This window comes from Physella acuta, unplaced genomic scaffold, assembly GCF_028476545.2.
Source record: "Physella acuta isolate Inbredline_101_S28 unplaced genomic scaffold, ASM2847654v3 ptg000479l, whole genome shotgun sequence".
Lineage (NCBI taxonomy): Eukaryota > Metazoa > Mollusca > Gastropoda > Physidae > Physella > Physella acuta.
Genome location: NW_026731998.1, coordinates 203,857 through 229,827, shown reverse-complemented (window position 1 = coordinate 229,827; position 25,971 = coordinate 203,857). Strand labels below are relative to the sequence as shown.

The window sequence follows — 25,971 nt, the reverse complement described above, 5'->3', positions numbered from 1 at the left end:
AAATTTCCTGAAGTATTGCAGTAAACTTGATGTACAAACGTAGTATTGTAGATAGTATAATGCTAAATATATGTAGAAAGTTTCTGTCTTTTAAGACAAAGGGTCCAAAGGCCTTACCGATTTGAATGTTGAATTTTGAGTAAAAATGCAAAGTTGAGAAAACGTGAAAAGAAGGATTTAAAAGGGCACTGTTGTTTCCTCCTATAGAAAACAGAAAAAAACGTATTGTTATGTGTGGAAGAACCATTTGACTAATAAAATACGTGTTGACTTATGTCGTAAGTTTAAGACGGATTTTTCTATGTAAGCAGAAAATATGTTCCGTCTGCTTGCCTTGCCTTTTCACTTCAATACATTGTTTATCCCTAATTAAATTGTAGCTTACACAAGTTTATTGCCTGATAATAGTTAGCCTACTACTCAATCCTGGGTATAGCGATTGAGGCTTGACACGCACGCCATCCCAGTCCTCCCATCCCATCGCTGAATAGTGCGTGAAGGTCCGACGAGCCATAGATTAACAATGTTCATTCAACCGTAAATAACACATCCGTGTAGATGGAGTCAAGCACTGTTTCCGTACAAGGCCTAAGTATTGTTATCCGGTTATGCTGAGCATATTTGAACTACTCTTTTGCCCTGTAATCAACGAGAAAAACAAAACGTTTTACTACGAGGGGACACGCAATAGAAATCCCGTAAACATCCTGATCAGGTGATCAGCAGCCACGCAAATAAAGGTCCATTTTTAGTAGCCATCATCATCAGCATCATCAGCATCATCCCCGTGAAGCATAAGGACCCAACCACACCTCTCCAATATACTCTCAGTGTTTCTTTCAGACTTTTACTCCGGGGACTGGGGGGGGGGAAGGGAGGGGGGCACTTGAAATTTTCGGGAGGAGGGGGGGGGGGGGGCGGCAGACTTTTTTTTCGGCCTCCCCCGAAAATTTCAGATGCCCCCCCCCCCCCCGAAGAGATGCCTGGAAGAAACTCTGCGGCTGTTTCTATTTACTGACTGCTGACCTTTTCCAAGTTTTATTTGGCCTACCTACTTTCGTCTCTCCGAGGGGAGCAGTTGATATTTTCGGGGGGGGGGGGGGGGGGGGCGGACTAAATTTTCCGGGGGGGGGGGGCGGACTAAATTTTCCGGGAGGGGCGGACACTGTTAAATATATATATATATTCTATATATATTCCATTCCGTTGGTGGGGGGGGGGGGGCGGTAGACTTTCTTCGAAGAGATGCCTGGAATAAACGTCGTTACCTTGGGGATTCCAATCTAGTGCCGGTCTGGTGATGTTGCTAGTTGGTATATCCACGGGATGTCCAATCCACCCTCCTGTGCGCTTTTGTTTTTTTCTTTTGACCATATGGTCTTGTCCAGCTTTCTCTCCACAGTTCGGCATTGTTTATTTTTTTCAGACCACATGATGGTCAATAGGCATCGGGTGCATCCGTTATTTAAAGTCTGGTGTGTTGTTATTAACAGTAGCCACACAGACAAGTAAAGGGGAGTAAGAAAAATAGGATGTTAAAAAAGTTGATAACGTCACTAAACAGGCGCTAGATTCGAGATTAATGGGTTATACTAATTTATTTACTAATGCATTTTAATTTTGTCATATTTCGTGGAATTACGTTTTATTATGCTACAGTGTACATGTAGTCACTCTTTGTTAATGTCTATAAATGCTCGATTTTATAAAACAAAAAAACACCCTTGCGCACTTTTTTTGTGTGCGCAGTTTTCCCTTTGCGCAGGTTTTCGTTGCGCATCTTTCCTACCACCCTTCTACATTACATACAGCGGCAAATACTTTAGCCACAATGATATTGCGAAAATTGACAAAATTATTGACGTTTAGGTCAAGTTTAAAAAGTCGCTGGAGATATTTCAAAAAGTGACATGAATATTGACTTTTAGGTCAAATTTAAAAAGCCACAATCATGTTGAGGTGTTGCTTATCACTTCGCGTGCTTTCATCTTGCTAGCTGGGGCCCTTCATGTGTGTATGCAGAGTTTCTTCCAGGCATCTCTTCGGGGGTGGCGAAGCCCCCCCGAAAATTTTTTACCGCCCCCCCCCCCCCCCCGAACGAAATGAAATTGATATAATTTATATAGAAAATATATACTTTTAACAGTGTCCGCCCCCCCGAAGAAAGTTTACCGCCCCCCCCCCCCCGAAGATTTCAAGTGCGCCCCCCCCCCCCCCCGGAGAAAAAAGTCTGGAAGAAACACTGTGTGTATGTGTGTGTAATGTGTAGCCGAAAATACTCACGTCGACTAATAGGCGTACTAAAACGTTAGCACATAAGCCTATACGTTTATCGATATTTAAGAGTTGATAGTTAGCACACATTGGAGGAAAAACTAGAAAGAATGATGACTTTAGAGATATAGTGTATTGCAAAAGCTTGTAGATTTTTGTTTTGCAATTTTTAATTTAAGTATTATTTACTCAACCATCAGTTAGTTACTCATAAAGGTTTTATTGTTATTAGTTATGTTTGTATGTGTTTCTATTAAATAATTTTTGTTACAAATAGTTTTATTGTAAATAAATAGTAATTGTCTATTATAATGTTTGGGGTATAGTATTTTATTTAAGTAACCTTTTTTTTTATTTAGAAAAATATATCTTGGCTGGCTAAAAATTACACCATATGTATAAGACGCAAATTAATAGGCTAGATAATAGTTTAGATAAAACAGGGATAATGTTTCATTTTTTATATAAAGGTTGAATCATCATCTTTTCCCGTTCGTGCACAAGACACATGTGGAAGATAAAGTAGAGTTTATCGGCTTCAGAAACTTCGGCATTTGAAGAGATAGTGTGGTCAGCACTATGCCAAGCCGCCTTCTGTTTTCCCCTAACGTGAGTTAGGTACCCATCAACTCAGGGACATTATACCGACATGAACTCGAGACTTTCTGGTTAGCTGTCTATCTCTCCACTGCCAGGTCACGCCGTTCCATATAGAGGGGATCTTTAGTGTGTGGGGATATGGGCTACACCAGGGGAATATGATCGTTTTTGGGATAGGTAGAGCGGCGAGGGCATAAAAAGGCACCAGCTTATCCTTCTCAATAATATATATATATATATATATATATATATATATATATATATATATATATATATATATATATCTATATCTATATCTATATCTATATCTATCTATCTATCTATATATATATATATATATATATATATATATATATATATATATATATATATATATATATATATTATATATACATATATATATGCGTGTATTTGTGCGTGTTTAATAATTAATGTACTGCTATCCTGTGCTTACTCACACTTTTGACGTACATTATTGTTAATAGAATTTTATTATCACTAGTTTGAGGTGTAAAGAAAGTCGACGACTTTTGTGACACTCACCATACTTATCGCTCATACCGTATAAAGTGTCAGCCAAGTCGTAAATAGGGGGATTTATTGACCTAACGTTTAGTAACGTGAGCACAACCGCCTACCACAAGATGGACGCCATCATTAACCAAACAATTAGTACAGACACCGACCACAAGATGGACGCCATCATTAACCAACAATTAGTACAGACACCGACCACAAGATGGACGCCATCATTAACCAAACAATTAGTACAGACACCGACCACAAGATGGACGCCATCATTAACCAAACAATTAGTACAGACACCGACCACAAGATGGACGCCATCATTAACCAACAATTAGTACAGACACCGACCACATCATCGACGCATCCATCTTACCGTCACTATTTTAATTATTCTTCAAAATTGCTCTTGTTTGTTTTACTTCATTATTATTTTATTTTTCGAAAAAAAAAGGACGCCCCTCTCCATACAAAAATGCAACTCCTGCGTACGCCCAAGGCAAACACGTAGTTGGATTTTATTCACAGTTGTACATTCCATTTCATTTTCCTTTTTTTTTAAAAATAAATATCGTTACTAACTCTATTTTAAACGAATTAAAATTAATGTAAACAAAAACGATTCATCTTTCTTTTATTATAATTTTCCCATTATATTTTGTTATTTCTTATGTGTATAGGCTACTAAACACATCTTATGTGTATACTAAACACGTCTTAGTTGTATACTAAACACTATAGAGCATTGCTGTCTGTGCGCCGATGTAAAATTTCGATTTTATAGATGATGAACACTTCTAATTTTTTTTCTCACCTCAAAATTTTGATTGGCTGTCGCGCATCATGTGACGTATTGAGCCTACTTCAGACAGCATTAGAATATCCACACAATCCAACATCATTGAGCTTGAACCTGTTTTCAGACTTTACATTGGTGACTATTTTGTTTTTAATTTCGATATATGCTGTATTAATCTACGACCTCGATGGTGTTTTTTTATATTTACGAAATTAGTTTTTAAAAGGTTTTTCTAATTGAGCTTAATTAGCATATTTTTACTGTATAATATTTTGTCTGTACTGTATTTTTGATAGAAGTATAAAGTGACCAAGATTGCCAAAAAATGGAGATAGAACAAAAAGTCATCTCAATCGTATTACTCATCTACGTATTGGTTGCAATGGGTCAGTAAAAATGCGGTTGTTGGCGAAAAATAAAACTAAAACTATATATATATATATATATATATATATATATATATATATATATATATATATATATATATATATATATATATATATATATATATATATATATATATACATATATATATGTATGTATATATATATATATATAATATATATATATATATATATGTATATATATATATATATATATATATATATATATATATATATATATATATATATATATATATATATATATATATATATATATATATATATATATATATATATATACGTCGTATATGTGCATATATAAAATCCTTATGTCTGTACAGTAAAATATATCAACATATTGATTCAGTTATCTCCATATTAAATGTTCACAGTTGCCTGTAGTTATAACATTGACCTACTACAACCAACTGGCAAAAAAATTGGAGGTAGGTCGTTGCTAAGGTGAATCGTTTGTTGAAGAAAACAAACAAAAACAAACGTCATTCTTTGGATTTAGCTTCTTGTTTGTTTGATGGCAACCACATAGGTTTCGTGTGGTGGTGGTGTTTGTGTGTGTGTGTGTGTGTGTTTGTGTGTGTGTGGGTATGGGGTGGGGGGGGCAGTAATATGGACAGAAACAAAGCAGCATATAAATAAAACCAAACACACCAGACATTTATAATGTAGTTTTATATTTTAACAAATGAAATATTAACCTTATTTGATCCATAAGTGAGTAAATATATCTTAAATAAACAGACAGTACGAAAAACAACTTGTTTATTAATACTAATAGTTTTGCTGTCCGTGTATCTATCTGACAAGAACGCTCTGTCTGTCTATCTGACAAGAACGCTCTAGAGAAAACACAAGCAAATTAAAAACCTGCATAGTAATTCGAAAAACGAAGTATGACGTCGACACATTTAGCATAGAGTTGAAAATAATCTCAAGGCGGAAAGTGCACACAATAATATAATGACGTCATTTATTATAGCGTAAACATTGAATAAAAAGGAAATGTTGTCTAATCTAAATGGTTTGCGTGAAGAGTTTCTTGCATACAGTTATTCGGGTAGGGGCGAAGCCCCACCCCCCGCGTAAGAACGTCTGAGCCCCCCCCCTCCCCAACTCAAAAGAAATTTCTTCATCGATACTCTATAATAAAATTACCGCCTAATTAATGTGTCTAATCTAAAAAGTGGTTTTCTCGCAATTTCTTTAATGCAATTCTTCGGGTAGTGGCTAAGCGCGACACCAGTGTTTCTTTCAGACTTTTTCCTTTCCGGAGAGGGGTGGGGGTACTTGAAATTTTCGGGGGCGGGGGTAGAATTTTCGGGGAGGGGGCGGACACTGGAAAAAGTATATAATTATATTTCGTTGAATGGGACGGTAGACATGTTTTTTTGGGGGGTGGGGGTGGGGGTGGGTGGGGGTGGGGGGTGGTGTGTGGGGTGGGGTGGGGGTGGGAGGGGGGTGGGGGTGGGGGGGTGGTGTGTGTGGGGGGGTGGGTTGGTTTTAGTTTAGAGAAAAGAGACAGCACTATCAACCTAGCGCCCGGTGTATCCTTCCTCAACGGGCCATTTTTCTCGTTTTATGAATATTTTTGAATATTTAAACAAAAGTTAATAATTGTTTAACATACAAAAATGTTAAAATTGTTAGATGAACTTTTATAAATTGAGACGGCTCCAGATTTTTCATTAAAAAGAACATTTAATAACATATCAAATACTTGTTAAATTACAATTAGTCCTATTACCTTAAGTAGAAGAACTAAAGAAATACCGAACACGGAACAATGAGTGGGGTCCAATAAAATAATCTTTCAGATTTAAATATTTGTGTGTTTTGTTCTTAAGTTTTAGTCTATTGGCTGACATGCTTTAGAAAATTTCATGTAAGGTTGAATTGTGATTATGTGGAATAATATGATAAATATGGTTCGCCTATACATTGTAACACTTTACCATCGTTTTTATCCAAATATATTCACCAATTAAAATAAAATCAACTACCCTACCCTATCTATGCAAATGTAGCATATGAATGTGCTAATCGTTATTACTTTTCAACTACCCTACTCTGGCTAAGTCAGTGTAGCATATGAAGAACTCATCGTCCTTAGTTTTTCACCTACCCTACCCATGTAAATGTAGCATATGAAGAACAATGTGCTAATCGTTATTAGTTTTCAACTAAAGTAAATGTAGCAAACAAAGAACAATGTGCTAATCGTTATTAGTTTTCAACTAAAGTAAATGTAGCAAACAAAGAACAATGTGCTAATCGTTATTAGTTTTCAACTAAAGTAAATGTAGCCAGAGTTTCTTCCAGGCATCTCTTCTACCGAACGAAATGAAATTTATATAGAAAATATATACTTTTAACAGTGTCCGCCCCCCCCCCCCCCCCCCCCGAAAAAAGTCTACCGCCCCCCCAAAAATTTCAAGTGCACCCCCCGGAGAAAAAAGTCTGGAAGAAACACTGAATGTAGCATATTAAGAACAATGTGCTAATCGTCATTAGTTTAACCAGGGGTTCCTGCTTCCGAGGCCGCGGTACAAGCAGATCTACCCGCACTCAACAGTCTGAAAGCGTGCTATGAGCAAGTCGGTCAAAACACAGGTGAGTGCAGGTTATAGTAATTTTATACCAGACTCAAAGCATCAACACTTAACTTCTATAATGTTTACAGTTGTAGTAAATTAAATTAAAGTTTCCTTTTCTGACTTAAAGATCCATAGGGTAGATGAAGTAGAGTTCACATGTTTTTTTGACTAGCCGCCTTTAGTTACTCTAACGTGACCCAGGTACCCATCAGAGCTGGTTAGACTCGGGGACGTCTTGTTTGAAATAAGTCCGGACCGAGATCAGAACTCGAGACTTTCGGGTTAGCAGTCGAGCGCTGTATACCGGACCACCCCCGTCCCAGTGATCAGAGGCGTAGCGACCCTTCCCGGCGCCCGGTGACATATGTACCCCCCCCTTCCGCCCACTCCCCCCTCCCTCGCTGCGCCTCTGCCAGTGATATTTGTTGACTGGTAGTTGTTTCTATGATGATCTGGCGTTAATATAGCACAATTAATAGAAGGGAAATAAAAGCCATTGATTGGTCCTTTAAGAAACGGCTTGACCTAGAGGCAGACCGCTAGATTACTAACCTGAAAGTCTCGACTGGTCATAGCACTGACCACATTATCTCTACAAAAATAATGAGCTCTACTTCATCTGCCCAACGGATCGCCAGGTCTAAAGAAGATTCTTTATTGGTGCTTTAGACTTTTAGATTTAAATCTTGAATCTCAAGATATAATTCGTAAAACCAAATATAACATTTAAACCGTAAATAGCATTGAAAATCATAGTAGTTTCTCAGTTACTTTAAAACAAATTACTAGCTACAAACACGTATCCTGCAAGCTTGAATTAGTTACGTGACAGCGTGGTTTGATGCTAGCGCACAAGACTGTTTGCCAGGGCTAGAGTCTGAGTCCACTCAGCTCTGATGGGTACCTGACGGGGAATTAAAATCGGCGGGGTATAGTGCTGACCACACTATCTTTTTATTGGCCGAGGTCACATAAACAAATGACTATATATATATATATATATATATATATATATATATATATATATATATATATATATATATATATATATATATATATAATATATAAAGCTCAGTTCTGTATGTAACGCATATGTTTGTCGTTGGTCTTGGATGGATTAAAGTGTTATAATATTATCGTGCGCATTTCTCTAAATTTATGAGTTAAAAAATTACTATTGAAAGTGTTGGGAAATAATTTTCATTTTTCAAATTATAGTAATAATTGTCGGCATGTTCATTCAACGCAAGTTTTAAAAAAATATCATCTTTTACAAAAATTCTAATTATGTCTTTATTTAGTCCTATAGCACTTACTTCCCTTTGATAAATTAGGAAAACACAATTACTTCCCTTTATAAAACCATTGCATTTTGTGGAAAAGAATTTACTTTTTAATTACTTTGTTTTGGTGTTGGGAAAAAAAAAATAATTACATAATTAGCGGGGATTGATCAAGTGCAAATGTTGTAGGTATTTTACGGATAAGCTTGGAGTATTATAATTGTACATCAAATTGAAACAGGCGCGTTCGTTTAAGTGAGTGCAAAAGACTATGAATAAGTTGGGGTACTATAGTCGTTCATTAAGCTAAAACAGGTGATTCCGCCCCGGGCGTTTATGTTCGCGTTAGTGTTTTCTTTGTGTTTAGGTGGGTTTGCGTTAGTGGTTGCGTTTTGATTTGGTTCGTTTTTGTTCTTTCTTTTTTCGTTTTTTTTGTGTTTGTTTGTTTGGGTTTGTATTTGTGTTTCGGTTGGTTTTGCGTTTGGATTTGGTTTGTTTTCGTTTGCGTTTTCGTTGTTCTTTTTTGTTGGTAGTGGTGTTTGTGGTTGGGTTTGTTGTTAGGTTTTTGTTTTCGTTTGCTTTTTTGTTTGTTTTTTCTTTTTTTGTTTGTATTGGTGTTTGTGGTTGTGGTTGGGTTTGTTGTTAGGTTTTTGTTTTCGTTTGTATTTGTAATTGTGTTAGCGTTATGTTTGCGTTTTGTTGTTTTGGTTTTGGTTGGTTGTGGTTTGGGTGGGCAATGCCGGGTTTATGATGATTACTAAACACACAGGTGATGGTCTTTAACAGAAAGGTTTTTCACAGAAGCCAGAGCAGGGCCTGGCCGGGACGGCTAGTATATATATATATATATATATATATATATATATATATATATATATATATATATATATATATATATATATATTATATATATATATATATATATATATATATGTATGTATATATGTATACATTAGCGTGCCCATACCGCGCGTTGCCGTGGTCTTAGAAGAAAAGTTTGACAAAATATTTTAAGAGGTTTTCATAAATCCTATATTCTTCGACGCGTGACCTTGTTTTCTAAAACTGAGTTATTTAAATGTAAACAAAGCAGTAATGTACGCGAATCTCTCACTATATATATACGAGAAAAATGGCCCGTTGAGGAAGGATACAACGGGCGCTAGGCTGATAGTGCTGTCTCTTTTCTCTAAACTAAAACCCTCCCACCCCCCCCCCCCCTCCACACACACGCACCACCCCCCCCCCCCCCCCCCAAAAAAAAAAAACATGTCTACCGTCCCATTCAACGAAATATAATTATATACTTTTTCCAGTGTCCGCCCCCTCCCAGAAAATTCTACCCCCCGCCCCCGAAAATTTCAAGTACCCCCACCCCTCTCCGGGGAGGAAAAAGTCTGAAAGAAACACTGGTGTCGAGCTTAGCCACTACCCGAAGAATTGCATTAAAGAAATTGCAAGAAAACCACTTTTTAGATTAGACACATTAATTAGGCGGTAATTTTATTATAGAGTATCGATGAAGAAATTTCTTTTGAGTTAGGGAGGAGGGGGGTGGCTCAGACGTTCTTACGCGGGGGTGGGGCTTCGCCCCTACCCGAAGAATTGTATGAAAGAAACTCTTCACGCAAACCACTTAGATTATACAAAATTGCCTTTGTATTCAATGTTTACTCGAGAATCAATGACGTCATATTACTGTGTGCACTCCCCGGCTTGATATTATTTTCTACTATATGACGTCATACCTCGTCTTTCGTTTCACTGTGAGAGTTTTTAAATTGCTTGTGTTTTCTCTATAGCGTTCTTGTCAGATAGAATTTTTGCTTGTGTTTTCTCTAGAGCGTTCTTGTCAGACAGATAGATAGATACACAGACAGCGAAACTATTAGTATTAATATATATATATATATATATATATATATATATATATATATATATATATATATATATATATATTTACATGATATATATATATATATATATACAGGTATCCCAGCAGCAGTGATTGCTGCTATTGCTAGCCGAGAAACTCGAGGAGGTGCAACTATAGCAAGTAAGAGCGGCTGGAGTAGCGACAACAGATATTATGGTATCCTTCAGGTAACTAAAGCTCCAATTTCGGGGACGGTGTGGTCTAGCGGTAGTAAACGTGCTTGCTAACCATTGGGGAGCAAACAAAAATACAAACAAAAAAATAATCCACGTTTGGCGGTTATTTTGTTAGTGATATGCTTTTTACGACATATTTTGTATTGAGATTTATTTTTAAATAAGCCTAGCTGGCTTAGTTTCCATACATCCCCCCCCCGGTGGGTTCTTGTAACTACTTTGGGATGGGAGAGGGTGGGGGGCTGATTCTGGATATAAGTAATATTTTTTATATCTGTTGTATATTTTTTCTCTCTCTCGGCCGTAAAGCTTTGAGATCCAAGCCTATCTTATGCCCTGGTCTTTAGAGAACCTCCGACTTCTTTAATGTATAAATATATTGAAATACAATTTGATATTAGAATTAATAAATTATGGAGTTCAAGTTTAGACACTTCATGTAAACTAACAGAGATTAAATAAAAAAAATATTTAGAAATTAATTTTTGTTTTCTTTTGGTAAATTGTATTCTGTTTGAATGCCACTCAATTCTTTTAGGCTTGGTTTTGGACTCTTTCTCTGTTTAGTTTTTATAGTTTTTAATCTCGTACTCTGTTTTCTAGTGTAACATCCGGATACATTGTGAAGTTTTTAATCTCGTACTCTGTTTTCTAGTGTAACATCCGGATACATTGTGAAGTTTTAAATCTCGTACTCTGTTTTCTAGTGTAACATCCGGATACATTGTGAAGTTTTTAATCTCGTACTCTGTTTTCTAGTGTAACATCCGGATACATTGTGACCTTGAATCCACTTCCGTTCCCTGGAACAGCTGTGATCACATTCAGATGATCATCAGTAAAGTCCTCCTGCCCTACATAGCCAAGGTTAGCAGTTTTTTATAAGCTTTAATTTAATTCATGTCTTTTTTTGTGTATGTTTGTGGCAAGTCCTTAAAGTCAGCTCCAAGGTCAGTAAATTTATTTTACACTTTTATTTAGTTCATAATGTCTTCTGTTTTGTTTGTTTGTATGTTTGTGGCAAGTCCTTAAACTCAATTTTGAACCTTATTTCTAACGAAACGATTTCTTTTACGCTTTATAGATGTATTCGTCTCCAACGAATGCAAGAATTTCTAATTTTTAATCTAATTAGTTATTTAATTAGTCATTAAGATTTAATTAAACGACTACAATATTCGATTTGACCACCCCAAGATTTAAATTATGTTTGTTCATTTTAATTAGCTCTTGTATTGTAATGTGTTGTTTGTACCACCCCAAGATTGAAATTATGTATGATGCTGCACATTATTTTAATTAAAAGACTTGTCTTATCTAGGTGAAAGCCACACATCCTAACTGGACTCCAGAAAAAATTCTTCAAGGTCAGTTGTAGTGCTTAGCTTATCGGTTACAACGACACTTAGATTATTTTACCTCTTTGTATAGATAGATCACATAATCCTTAGATTACTCTATCATTTTGTATAGGTAGGTCACATAATACTTAGATTTTTCTATCATTTTATATAGATTAGTCACAAAATACTTAGAGTATTCTACCATAAGGTATAGGGCTGGTAAGTAGGTCAATAAACAGCTATATGGCTCATGCAGGTTTTATTGAGCCGTAGAACTGTTTGGTGACCTACTTACCAGCCCTATAGATAGGCGACATTGATTCTAAGAATATTCTACCACCTCGTACAGATAGTTCACAAAATACTTAGATTATTATAGCTTCATCACCAAAAAAAAAAAACAAATAAAATACTTAAAAAAAACTTTTTAAAAAACCACGTTTTTCTTGTGGACTAAAAAGTAGAAAATAACTATTTACATACATTTGATGACAAAAAACGTGGGTACGTTCACCATCAAATTTCCCGACCCATCTGCCCGACCCACGTTTTTTGTCATCAAATGTATGTAAATAGTTATTTTCTACTTTTTAGTCCACAAGAAAAACGTGGTTTTTTAAAAAGTTTTTTTTAAGTATTTTATTTTCTCCTTTTTAGTCCGTTGCTACACATGAAAAACGTGGTTTTTAAAAAAGTTTTTTATATAGTTTATTTTCTACTTTATCTAATGACTTGATTAAGTATGAATTGACTAAGTGTTTATAAATACACGGACTAAAAAAATCTTGAGCGACCAGGATTCGAACCTGGGTTGTCGCGGCCACAACGCGAAGTACTAACCACTATACGATCACGGCCAGCGCGCTCACATCGATTGGGGCCGAAGTAACTGTGTCAACAAACCTCCAGTCTTGTCGGTATCTTTAGAAATCATGTCCTCAATTTTATGGTCCTTTGGGCGTAATTAAATTAAGCTAATTACGGTCTCTAATTGCTAGTTTTTATGATTGCATCTGAAATTGTTAGGCGAAAGTAACCTGCATGCCAAATTTCAGATCTATAGAGCAATCAGAAGTGGGCTAATTTTCGATGTCAATTTTAACAACAAACACATCCACGCGAAGCTGAGTTAATAAAAACGTGTTAAAAACAACAATCAAGCAAACAAAAAAAAAGTACAATAATGGGACAATAGTATATTATATATTCAGAGGTGTTAGGGGGTGGTTTATGAAATACGAGCCGACCCGCAGCGTATCATACGCCGCTATTTAGTTGTTTTATTTTCTACTTTTCAGTAATTCATAATTTGTGAATTCGACAGTACCACGCTCACCAGATCATGTGGGGGTGGGGTGGGGGTGGTAGTGATAGTGATATAGAGAAAGAGAGGGGACTGCAAGGAGGCGCTTGCAGCTTGTTTTCTAACTGATCCCAGAAGAGAATTATATATACGAGCCGACCCGCAGCATATCATACGCCGCTATTTAGTTCATTTTTTTTTCTACTTTTCAGTAATTCATAATTTGTGAATTCGACAGTACCAATGCTGCCACTGAAAATATGTGCTTTAAAACACCAACCCCCCCCTAATAGCCGTCACTAAACCCGTCTCTATGATTGTAAAATGTAAACATTTAGAGTGAACTACAACTCACCAGTCCATGTAGGGGTGGTGGTGAGGGGTGGGGGGTAGCAATAGAGAGGAAGAGAGGGGACTGCAAAGGCGCGCTTGCAGCCAATTTTCTAACGGCTCCCAGAAGAGAATTATATATATATATATATATATATATATATATATATATATATATATATATATATATATATATATATATATATATATATATATATATATATATATATATAGATAGATAGATAGATAGATAGATAGATAGATAGATAGATAATACGTTCATAGTCAAAGTAATTTTTGATCTTATTAAATTTTCTTTTTTCTTTTCCTGTTTTTAAAAGTTTATTTACAGTTTTAGTTTAAAATAAATATCAGATGCGAAATTAAGCGGTATTTAATCCTTCAAGATATTAAAAGCATTTTTTTCTAGTTACACGTTATATACGCATCCTTCACCGCAATAGTCGTTAAAGTGTTTTGGTTGAGGTTTTAATTATGTTGGATTTGGGGTTTAAGAAGCGAATTAGTTAATTCTGTTTGACAATTTATGTATGATTTAGGTTTAGTTTATCGTAATGTTTTTAGAAACCACGATATAAGACTGCGGCTACATCTATCGCACACAAACACACACACACATACACACATAAACACACACGCATACACACATACATACACACACGCATATATATATATATATATATATATATATATATATATATATATATATATATATATGTGTGTGTGTGTATATAGTTAGAAGACTGAGTCGTAATTTCATTTTAAGAGGAGGGATGGGGGTGGGGGGATAGGATTTTGGTAATAATAGAGAGAGGGAATAAAAATTGTTTAAAAAGCGTGTAACGTCTTCTTCGTATTTTCGTTACTTAATTAGTGTAGGGTAGAGCCCATTTTAAGAAGTTTTCTTTTAATTGGACACACGTATCAGGTGGGGTCGCTGCCTACAACTTTGGCGTTAGTAATGTCCACACCTGGACGGGGATTGATGTGGGCACCACTGGAGGTGACTACAGCAATGACGTCATGGCCAGAGCTCAGTGGCTTAAAAGAAACGGCTGGTGATTTAGATTATGGGTTGGTGTTTAAGATTAACGGCTGGTGATTAAAATTAAGGCTCGTGATTAAGATTAATGGCTCGTGATTAAGATTAATGGCTCGTGATTAAGATTAACTGCTGGTGATTAAGATTAACGACTGGTGATTAATTTTGATAGTTGGTGATTGATTTCATTGGTAATTATTTTTAATGGCCAGTAATTAACTTTAAAAGCTTCCGTCAAGAAAGGAAACAAATAAAGATAAATTACAAAACATTAAACTTGTTATATTTATGTTTCTAATATACAAAGCAAATGTAACTCGTTGTTAGTATTGTACGCTAGCATAAAATAAATCCCAAAATATATTTGAATAGGATGAAACCGTGTTTCTGCGTAGTCTCTATGGCGTCGAAGGGAATTCCCCTGAACCACTTTTGTAAAGAATTTAAAAATTAAGGAATAATTATAATGTACAATCACTCTTTAATCCTGACGGTCCATGGGACAGGAGAAGTAGAGTTCACCTGTTTAAGTGACCTCGGCACATGAAGGGATGGTGTGGATAGCACTATGCCCAGCAGCCTTTATTTTTCCCTTACGTGAGCCAGGTACCCATCAGAGCTGAGTGTACTCACCCATTCTACTGACACACACACACACACACACGCAACCACAAACACATAAACACACGCATGCATGCATACACATACACACACACACACGCACGGACTCACACATAGTGAACCCATATGACACACACACGTACGCACACACAGAGTTTCTTCCAGGCATCTCTACCGCCCCCCCCCCAACGAAATGGAATTTATATAGAAAATATATACTTTTAACAGTCTCCGCCCCCCCCCCCTTAAATCTTAGTCGCGCCCACCTCTCCCTCGAAAATTTCAAGTGGTGACCCCCCGGAGGAAAAAGTCTGGAAGAAACACTGCACACACACTGCCCTTCTCCGTCTCAGTGAAGGTCAATACACACACCTAACTCACGTGATCGGATTTTGTAAGTGCGGACGACAGAACTATTAAGAAGGGTTCAGTGAATGAACTACTGACTTACACTAGTTCATATATCTCTATATATCCTTTGACATGCAAAACGTGTCAAAACAAGAAGATATAATTTTTATTTCAAGAGATATTTCTTTTATGTTGATCAAATTCCAATATGAAAACGTTCTACTAATGAAGACTTTAATCAGCTATAGTTTAATCTTTTAAAAAAAGTAAGCTAATAAGATTAATAAGATAGTACTTGGGAAAGTAAAGAATAGATTTACATTTTTAGCTAGGTTAGAGAAAATTAAAGTTTTTAACCATGAGAGAGTATTGAAAAATGTTCAATTGAAAACTTCAAGTTGTTAGTAGAAATTGAAAGTCTTGCAAGAATCCAGGCAACGACTTTAGCATGTCTTTCTTTAGTTCTGTAAATGTAGAAATATGAAAACATCATTGAAAACAAATAATTACATTTTCTCGTTCACCCACGACAGTTAAATTTTGTATTAAATACGAATCCTTCGATCAAAAAGAGCGAATTATAATAATTTATATTGCAGTTTCAAATGAAATCATAAGTGCCTTCAATAGTATATTAAGTAGTTTAGATTTAGACTCACAGACAAAAACTTAGTAAACAGTTTGTTACCGACTCATGGAAACTGTCTATTACGATAAGCATTTTACTAATAAAACATTTTTTTAGGAAACTTCAGTGTTAGTTAATTTCTATTACATTTCAATAAAACAATCCAAAACAAAGTATACAAAAACAATATGTAATATGTTAAGCCCAACAGCGATAGTTACTGTTATTTTTTTTTCAATACCATTCAAATGTTACCATTCTTTGAAGTTATGATTCATTATTTGAATTTATCTTACTTTTATGAAACCCGGGCGCCTTTGCCTTTTCTTGCATTTCCTTCCTAAAAGCAAAAGATAGAAGTATTTATTAACGTATACGAAGATCGATTATTTATGAGTCTACTTAAAAAGTTTGATTAATTGCTAGTTGTGGTTAGAAAAAACAATTACTTGGCAATTATAGTGGTGGTCGTTGGCGTCTGTTCTGTAATTAAAAGATTAGTTCGTTTAATTGTGTTTTGTTACGTAAACTTTCAACACACCTAAATCATTAGAAGATGAGTTAATTTAATTGTATTCTGTTATTGTAAAGCTTTACATATACCTAAGTAATTAAAAGATTAGTTCGTTTAATTGTGTTTTGTTACGTAAACTTTCAACACATCTAAATCATTAAATGATGAGTAAATTATATTGTATTCTGCTATAAGTGTAAAGCTTTACATATACCAAAGTCATTAAAAGATGCATTAGTTTAATTGTATTCTGTTACTGTAAACGTTAGAAACACCTAAATCAGGTGCAGAGGCGTAGCGACCCTTCCCGGCGCCCGGGGACAAACTTTTCGACTTGCACCCCCCTCGAGATTTCCATTTGCACCCCCCAAACTTTCGATTTGCACCCCCCCTCAACCTTTCAATTTATTTTTCCAACCCATTTTGGCGCCCCCTAAGGTCTGCGCCCGGGGACATATGTCCTCCCCCACCCGCCCCCCCCCCTCGCTACGCTACTGATCAGGTGTAAACTGTAAAATTGTTTATCGTTAAATGTAAATAACTTAATCATTTAAAAAAAAATTATAGTGTTAAAAATGATTCCATTAATATTAAGCAAAACAGAAGAATAGTTTCAAAGATTTTTTTTTTCTTAAGTCTGATAAAACAAACTTAAAAAAAAAATAAAACAATATTTTGCGTACAATTGTGTTCGCCCTGTTAGTTTTTTTCTAAACGAAATCAAGGAAAGACGTCTTCTTATAACCTTTAACTGCTAACTATCATATTGTTTACACCTGAATTTAATAAAAATATGTGTGTATCTGTGTTTTTGTTAGCTCTTAAAGAGTTCACTAAGTTCACCGGATATGCATTTCTTTAAACTAAATGGTAAAAGTATATGTTTTTCGATTTCGTTCAAGGGTGGGTGGTAGACTTTCATCAGGGGTTGGTGAATGAAAGTCTTCCACCCCACCCTCAAGAGATGCCTGGAAGAAACTCTGTACACAATAGAAAAGAGCCTACGCTTTGGACAGCGAATGACTGCATAGAGTACATCGCTGTTAATAGTGGTGTTCAGCGGATTTCCTGTCAAAATACTATGTGCGCATGCGCCAGATGTGAAATCATAGCCTATACATCTTGGGTTATCAAGGCAGAAATGGAGACAATCCTAGTGAATATAATATAATATAATTATATATATATATATATATATATATATATATATATATATATATATATATATATATATATATATATACAATGCGTAGGCAAGGGGGGTAGGGGGGTTATAACCCCTCTCATGGACTATATATATATAGGGGCGTGAGTCCATATATATATATATATATATATATATATATATATATATATATATATATATATATATATATATATATATATATATATATATATATGATTTTATACATATGGAAAAATATTTAAACCCCTCCCATGACCGATTCCAGGCTATGCCACTGTATATATATATATATATATATATATATATATAAATATATATATATATATATATATATATATATATATATAAACTTAAAATAAGCCTAAAAACACGAAGTGGTGGTCCACATCACAACGATACAAGCGACATCACTTGACACAAGGCTATTATTTTCTACGAGCCGGCCCGCGGCATAACATACGCCGCTATTTAGTTGTTTCTAATTTTCGATAATTCATAATTTGTGAATTCGGCAGTACCAACGCTGACACTGAAAATATTTCTTTAAAACACTATAAGTAGCTCGTTAAGGACCATAACCCCCCCCCCCCTTCCTTCCCCCCTCCCCCCCCTACCTTTAAAATCGTTGGCTCTGCTTGTAAACAATTAGAGTGAACACAGTTCACTAAAACCATTTAGGGGTGGGGAGGTAGGGAGAGCGTTTGCAGCTTGTTTTCTAACGGCTCGAAGAAGAGAATTATATATATAGATATTGCTATGTATTCAACTACTGTATTGATACTAAATTCACATCCTTGCTTTCAACATCACACAAATTACCTCTCACAGTCTATCCATAGCGTTCATACCATAGTAACACCGTTTTCTACATTCCGCGTCACTATTTGTTTATGCGCTTCACATGTTTCTTCATTCATAATACACCCGCACCAACATTTATTTGCACCAGTTTATATTCTAGAAAATGCATCATAACAGGCAGGTGATGCGAATTTAAAATCTCTTCATATGCCGAGGTCACAGAAACAAGTGAACTCTACTTCACTTGCCCCATAGACCGTCAAGTTTGAAAAGGGAACTTTTTTTTAAATACATGGCTGTAGCAAAGCCTAGCCGGTACCGACTAGTAATGTACAAAAACTTTTTTCAAAGAAAAGGGACCTTACACTATTTAGCTAACCTGCCCCCCCCCCCCCCCCCCAAAAAAAATAGTCCAATAAAACAACCTATATTGACTTAAGACTTACCAGATGAGTGGTATAGGTTTGGCTTACAGCTGTGTACTCATAGTAATCATAAGCTTCACAGTGTACTAAGTAAAGATAAGACACACTTTAAGTAAATAATTTAAAAAAAACCTGCGTCTCACATACACGATAACGTTAATAAACAATCAGGCATGTTTAGATTTAGGTAAATCGACAATTTTATTTGAAGTTCCACCAGTTTCACCTCGGCATTAGATAGTGTGGTCAGCAATATCCCCCCCCCCCTCCATCGATTTTACTTTACCTTAGTCAGGTACAGATCGGAGCTAGCTGGACACAGGGCCAGTCATGAGCCTGGGTATCGACATTGAGACTTACGGGTAGGCTGGCGTATTCTATAATATTAAACCATGCTGTCCCATTATTAAAATTGTTTTAAAACGGTTTATAACCCGATTTAAAATTTAATATCATTAGTCAGTATATTACAACTACATGGATCACTTGAGTGGTATTTACCATGGATCAATTGAGTGGTATTAACCATGGATCACTTGAGTTATATTTACCATGGATTAATTGAGTAGTATTTACCAGTGGCGTAGCGAGGTGGGGGAGGGGGGGGGGGCGGGGGGGGGGGGGGGGGGGTGCGGACCGCACCGGGTGATACCATTTAGGGGGGTGACACCAAGGCGAAAAATTGCAAAATAAATAGAGAAAAATGATAATTCCACTTAATTATGTGATTAATTCGAGTGTTAAAAAGTATTTTTAAGAGCAAATTGGACTATTCCCGACAAGGGTGGAGGGGGAGGGTGCAAATCGAAAGTTTGAGGGGGGGGGGTGCAAATCGAAAATTGAAAGTTCGTCCCAGGCGCCGGGAAGGGTCGCTACGCCTGTGGGGTGTGACACCATTAAGTGCCGCACCGGGTGACACCCGACCTCGCTACGCCACTGGTATTTACCAAACTTACATGGATCACGAGTGGTATTTACCAAACTTACATGGATAACGAGTGGTATTTACCAAACTTACATGGATCACTTGAGTGGTATTTACCAAACTTACATGGATCAATTGAGTGGTATTTACCAAACTTACATGGATCGTTTGAGTGGTATTTACCATGGATCACTTGAGTGGTATTTACCAAACTTACATGGATCACTTGAGTGGTATTTACCAAACTTACATGGATCAATTGAGTGGTATTTACCAAACTTACATGGATCGTTTGAGTGGTATTTACCATGGATCACTTGAGTGGTATTTACCAAACTTAAATGGATCACTTGAGTAGTATTTACCAAACTTACATGGATCACTTGAGTGGTATTTACCAAACTTACATAGATCACTTGAGTGGTATTTACCAAACTTACATGGATCAATTGAGTGGTATTTCCCAAACTTACATGGATCGCTTGAGTGGTATTTACCAAACTTACATTGATCACTTGAGTGGTATTTACAAAACTTACATGGATCACTTGAGTTGTATTTACCAAACATACACGGATCACTTGAATGGTATCTACCAAACTTACATGGATCAATTGAGTTGTATTTACCAAACTTACATGGATCACTTGAGTGGTTTTTACCAAACTTACATGGATCACTGGAGCAGCTAACAGCAGCAGATACGTCAGAGTTATCTGAAGCATTGACAACGGTTTTAAAATCGCTCAGCAAACAGGTACCTTCTTGCATGAAATAGGCGATACAATGGTTGGTGCCAACACAGAAAGAAAAGCAAGCCTGAAAGAAAATAGTGTTATATAATGTAATGTGATGTAATATGATGTAATGTGATGTAATGTGATGTAATGCGATATCATATGTCATTTGATGTCATGTCATGTCATGTCAGGTCATAAGGTGAAAATAAAGCAGCTTACATAATGAGTGAAATTCTCTTTTGTCTCAAATGATAGTTCACCATTGCCGCTAGTCTGGTAGAATGTGCATTGGTCTAACAGAAATAATACACTCACATTAAACAGGGAAGCAAACTATATGTATTTATGTTATATATATATATATATATATATATATATATATATATATATATATATATATATATATATATATATATATATATGTAACGAGCGAACAGTTACCCTGCTCGCAGCGCCAAATGTGACCTTCCCCGAGTCTATCCTGCCCGACAACGCCAATTGTAACGAGTTGAACCACTCATGCTACACAACATCGACTACAGTAGAAAGACTCGAAGATGCAGGTTCGCTATTGATCCTTTTATTACATGAATCAAGAAATGCTTCAATATAACACAATGAATCAACAGGAATGTTTCACAATAATAGTCTGAATCAACTGACCCCTAACAGTCCTCACTAGGCTTCATATAACTGAATCCACATGTCTATTGTCCTTCTTAACACAATATAACCAACTTGATATGTCACACAGACTGACTGATCTAAAGCGAGCGATGAAGAGGGAAGAGAACGAGTTCAGCCGTCCCCTCCTATTTATCCCTTGTATTCGTACTCGTCTTCGTACTTGTATTCCTCCGTAATCGATACTTGTACTCGATATCGCCGACCACTAGTTGCGCAGTTCTAACGTACAGTCCGTGTAATAAACATCTGCATCCTATCAATCAAAGTTGACAGGCCGTCTGAATCCCCTCGTACCGTTTCCCAAAATAGCACGCGTTGGCTTTGAGATTGTTATCAGTCCGATCCAATAAGCCACCTGCTATCGGTTGCATCAGACTGTAATACTGCGTCTCGGCTTATCGTTCGTTATCAGATTTGTAACTAGTAGCCAGGCCTACCCTAGTTACATCCACCCCTGCCTTTTTTTGTGTGTTTTCAACCACAAACAACGCCTGGCAGGTGCACTCCTCCAAAGTCAATCGCACAATCGTAAAAAAAAATTTTTTATTGTTCCACTCACTGTCCACGACGTCCCATTCGTATACGATTGACAGTTATACCTATTTCACATATCAGCTGTGTCTACATCGTCTTCCTGAGACACAAAACAGTTCTAGAATTCACATCCACCCTTTTCGTTTGGTGCCTTCACCAGTTTACTTTTATAGCTTTTTGAACCGTCTGTTCTCATACCAGCGCGACCATGAAAGACTTGATGGTTGCTGACAAAAAATTTCGTCTTCCTTCTGTTCCTCAAACTTCTCCGCGGACCACTTATCTGATGGTCTACTGTCTCTCTGCTTCTGGAAGGAACGGGATCCTCTTTGTTGCCGTTATCCTCCACTTGTGTATCGCGGTTGTTCTGTTGATGGTGATATGGTTCCGGGATGGGTATGTGAATTTCCGTTGTAACTTCCGGTTCCCTAATTGTCTTGGATTTCCTTGTGTGTAACTGCTCTTCTTGCCTATTCCAATATTTCTTTAATTGAGCAATATTCGCCCACCGATCCGGTTTGGCGTGATCGATGGGTCTTATCTTAAAGGGGCCACCTGCTACTTTAGGCATCTCCACGACTTGCCATATCTCCTGTCCCCAGAGATCGTGGATTTTGTTTCTGCCTAACGGGTGGCTACGCAGTAATACCCTGTCATTCAGTTTGAGTGGCGGGTCCTTTGTCTGTACCGGCGGTTCCCTTCGCCGTGCTTCATGTTCTAGTCTTTCCTGTACTACCCTGTACATTTCTCTAATTCTTCTCATATGTTCATTCACATATTCCAGTGCGGTGTATGAGCCAGTCATACTCTCCCTTTTTCCTAGGAACAAATCAAGAGGGAGTCGAGCCTCCCGTCCGAACAGCAACATGTATGGCGAAAAGCCGGTTGTGGCATGGGGTGTGCAGTTGTATAGATATACCAACTCTGGGAGAAAATCAGGCCAACGTTTTTTCTGTTCAGGTTCTAGCGTACGCAGCAAATCATGCATGCTGCGGTTGAACCGTTCACACTGTCCGTTTCCTTTCGGATTAAATGTGGTTGTTCTAGATTTGTTGATCCCGTAGTGGCTGCACAGTTGGTTAATTACTTCTGACTCGAAAGCCCTTCCTTGGTCAGAGTGTAATTGTCTTGGTATGCCATATTTGATGAACCAATGTTCTATTAAGACCTTTGCCACTGTTTTGGCAGTCTGATCTCGCGTGGGCACCGCCACCGTCCATTTGGTGAATACATCAGTCATTACCAACACATGTTCCGTCCCATCCGATGATTGCTCCAACGACGTAAAGTCCATAGCCACAATCTCTAGTGGTTTTGTCGCTAGTAGGTGTCCTGATGGCTGTCTCATTTTGACAACTGGCATTTTCGCATGCTGACACCTCACACAAGCCTCACAATGGTGTTTGACCTCCATTTCCATATTGGGCCAGTAACACCTCCGTCGTAATATTTTGTGCGTCCTGTCCTGACCCTGGTGTCCTGCCCTGTCATGTGCCAACCTTAGCACTTCTTCTCGTAACTGTCCAGGCACCACCACCTGGTGTATTGTCCCATCAATTTGGTCATGAATTCTCCGCATGAGAACACCATCCTCTATACTGAGACGGTCCCACTGACTCAGTATTTTCTTTGTTTCTCGACCAAATTGTTCTCTTTCCCTTCTTCCTGGGAATTTTTGTTCCTGGACGTATTTCAATAGCGGTTGTAAGCCACTATCCGTTCTCTGGGCATCTCTTATCTTTTTGTGATTAAGGCAATTAAAATCACCACTGTCCATATGTCCGGGCTCTGTGGATATGTGCTCCACCCCGGTCTGCCCGTTTTGCATCACCTGCACCCCATGAGGGATATCTGTTGACGCTCTGACCTCACATATTCCTGTCAGCGTTTCTTCCTCATCGCCCGGTCTCTCGTAAGGATTCCTTGATAAGGCGTCCGCATTGCCATTGGACCGCCCCGGGCGATGTTTTCTCTCTAGGTCAACGAGTGCCAATTCTGCTGCCCATCGCTGTTCGATGGATCCCAGCCTTGCTGTACTTTGAAGTTCTTTTTCAATATCGGATAATTTCTCTTCAAGTCTTGTTTGAGACTCTTTCATTTCTTCTAGTTTGCCAACACTGTTCTGTTGTCTACTATTTTTATTTACTTCTTCCGATAACAGACACTCTAAAGATGAACATTCCTCCTGTGCTTTTAATTTGCATGACCTTTCCCTATCCAGTTTCCTGGTTAACATTGAGATCTCATTCTTAAGTCTACCAATTTCCTTCTTATCATCATTTTTCTCTACCAACAAATTGTTCACTTGAAACTTTTCAACATCCCAGTTCATTTCACAGTTCATTTTTTTCATTAGTTGTGTTTTACCTTTCTTTTTCTCCTTACTGTGTTTCTTTGTCATTTTGTTTACTAAGTCATTACCTCGCCGCTCTGTAGCCTTGACCTGCCTTACAGAGGGCGATCGTTTCACCGGACAGTACCGTGCCATGTGTCCGGGTTGTGAACAGGACAAGCAAATTGGTCGACCGTCAGCCGTCCCCCGGAGCGATGGAGCGGCAGGTCGCGGCTGTCCAACCTGTCTCTGTTTTGTCCCGTTTTTGCCCTGATTCTCAGCTGTTGACCTGCTTTCTAACCTCTCCAATCGTTGGTCAACCTTAACCAGGTGGGCCAACAGTTGAGCCATCATGGTCTCCATCGTGTCGGCCCCTGTGGGTGGGGATTGTCTCTGTTCAGGCACAGAGACTTTGTCCACCGAACAGTTCGATTGGTCCTCATCCTCGGACCTGCGGATCGCTGAGTTCCTGACCTGAAGGAAGGTCAACTGCGGGTCTTTGTGGACCTCCTCTTTCAACTCTCTTCTTAGGATCGGGGTTGCTAGCCCCTCGATGAAATGGTCCCTCAGTAGGCGCACATCAATGTCAGGTGTTTTTACCTTTACCGAATCAAAGGCCCTGTTCATCCGGTGTGAGTACTCCATCACACTCTCCGCCATTATCTGCCTTAAGCCTACGAACCCTGCCAGCAGTTGCGATCCCGACCGTCTCTCCCCAAAGGTCTCCATAATCAGATCCAGCACCTTATCCGGATCTGATTGGATGGTTTTATCATGGCATTTGACCTCTGCCCTAACCGTCTCTCCTATACTGCCCATCAGCAGTCTTAATCTTTCCTCTGGTGACATGCCTCTCGAGGCCCAGGCCGCTTTGACCTCTTCACTGAACCTGTTGGTTAAAGTTGGATCACCGTCCCCGTAAAATTTGTTAATGTGGGACTCTCTGGGTAGGACCACTATATGGGTCTGCTTCTCGTCCAGAGTAGACATTTTATTCCGTAAGTAAAACAAAAGAGTTCTTTCTTACCGTGTGTGTATGAAAAAATTTTCCTCGTTCCTCACTTTTCACAGTTCCTGAATGTCCGAATTCACACACACACTAAACACAGTTATGCACAAGGTTGACTATGGGTGCCTAAAGCGGCAAGTCTAGTTGAATTCATCCTGTCCGACGACGCCAATTGTAACGAGCGAACAGTTACCCTGCTCGCAGCGCCAAATGTGACCTTCCCCGAGTCTATCCTGCCCGACAACGCCAATTGTAACGAGTTGAACCACTCATGCTACACAACATCGACTACAGTAGAAAGACTCGAAGATGCAGGTTCGCTATTGATCCTTTTATTACATGAATCAAGAAATGCTTCAATATAACACAATGAATCAACAGGAATGTTTCACAATAATAGTCTGAATCAACTGACCCCTAACAGTCCTCACTAGGCTTCATATAACTGAATCCACATGTCTATTGTCCTTCTTAACACAATATAACCAACTTGATATGTCACACAGACTGACTGATCTAAAGCGAGCGATGAAGAGGGAAGAGAACGAGTTCAGCCGTCCCCTCCTATTTATCCCTTGTATTCGTACTCGT

General features: G+C 37.7%; 1 protein-coding gene across 2 annotated transcripts; it reads left to right on the top strand.

The window, feature by feature from the left end:
- Positions 1-4,260: 4,260 nt before the first annotated feature.
- On the top strand, positions 4,261-14,889 carry LOC131944054 (glycine, glutamate and proline-rich protein-like). Of its 2 annotated transcripts, XM_059304512.1 has the most exons (8): positions 4,261-4,333; positions 4,495-4,584; positions 4,974-5,027; positions 7,120-7,209; positions 10,467-10,579; positions 11,348-11,455; positions 11,910-11,955; positions 14,514-14,889. In XM_059304512.1, the coding sequence occupies exons 2-8, from the start codon at positions 4,524-4,526 to the stop codon at positions 14,645-14,647; spliced, it is 606 nt and encodes a 201-aa protein (XP_059160495.1). In that variant the 5' UTR covers positions 4,261-4,333; positions 4,495-4,523; the 3' UTR covers positions 14,648-14,889. The 2 variants fall into 2 exon arrangements, with proteins under 2 accessions (XP_059160495.1, XP_059160496.1); XM_059304513.1 differs by lacking the exon at positions 7,120-7,209.
- Positions 14,890-25,971: the final 11,082 nt, after the last annotated feature.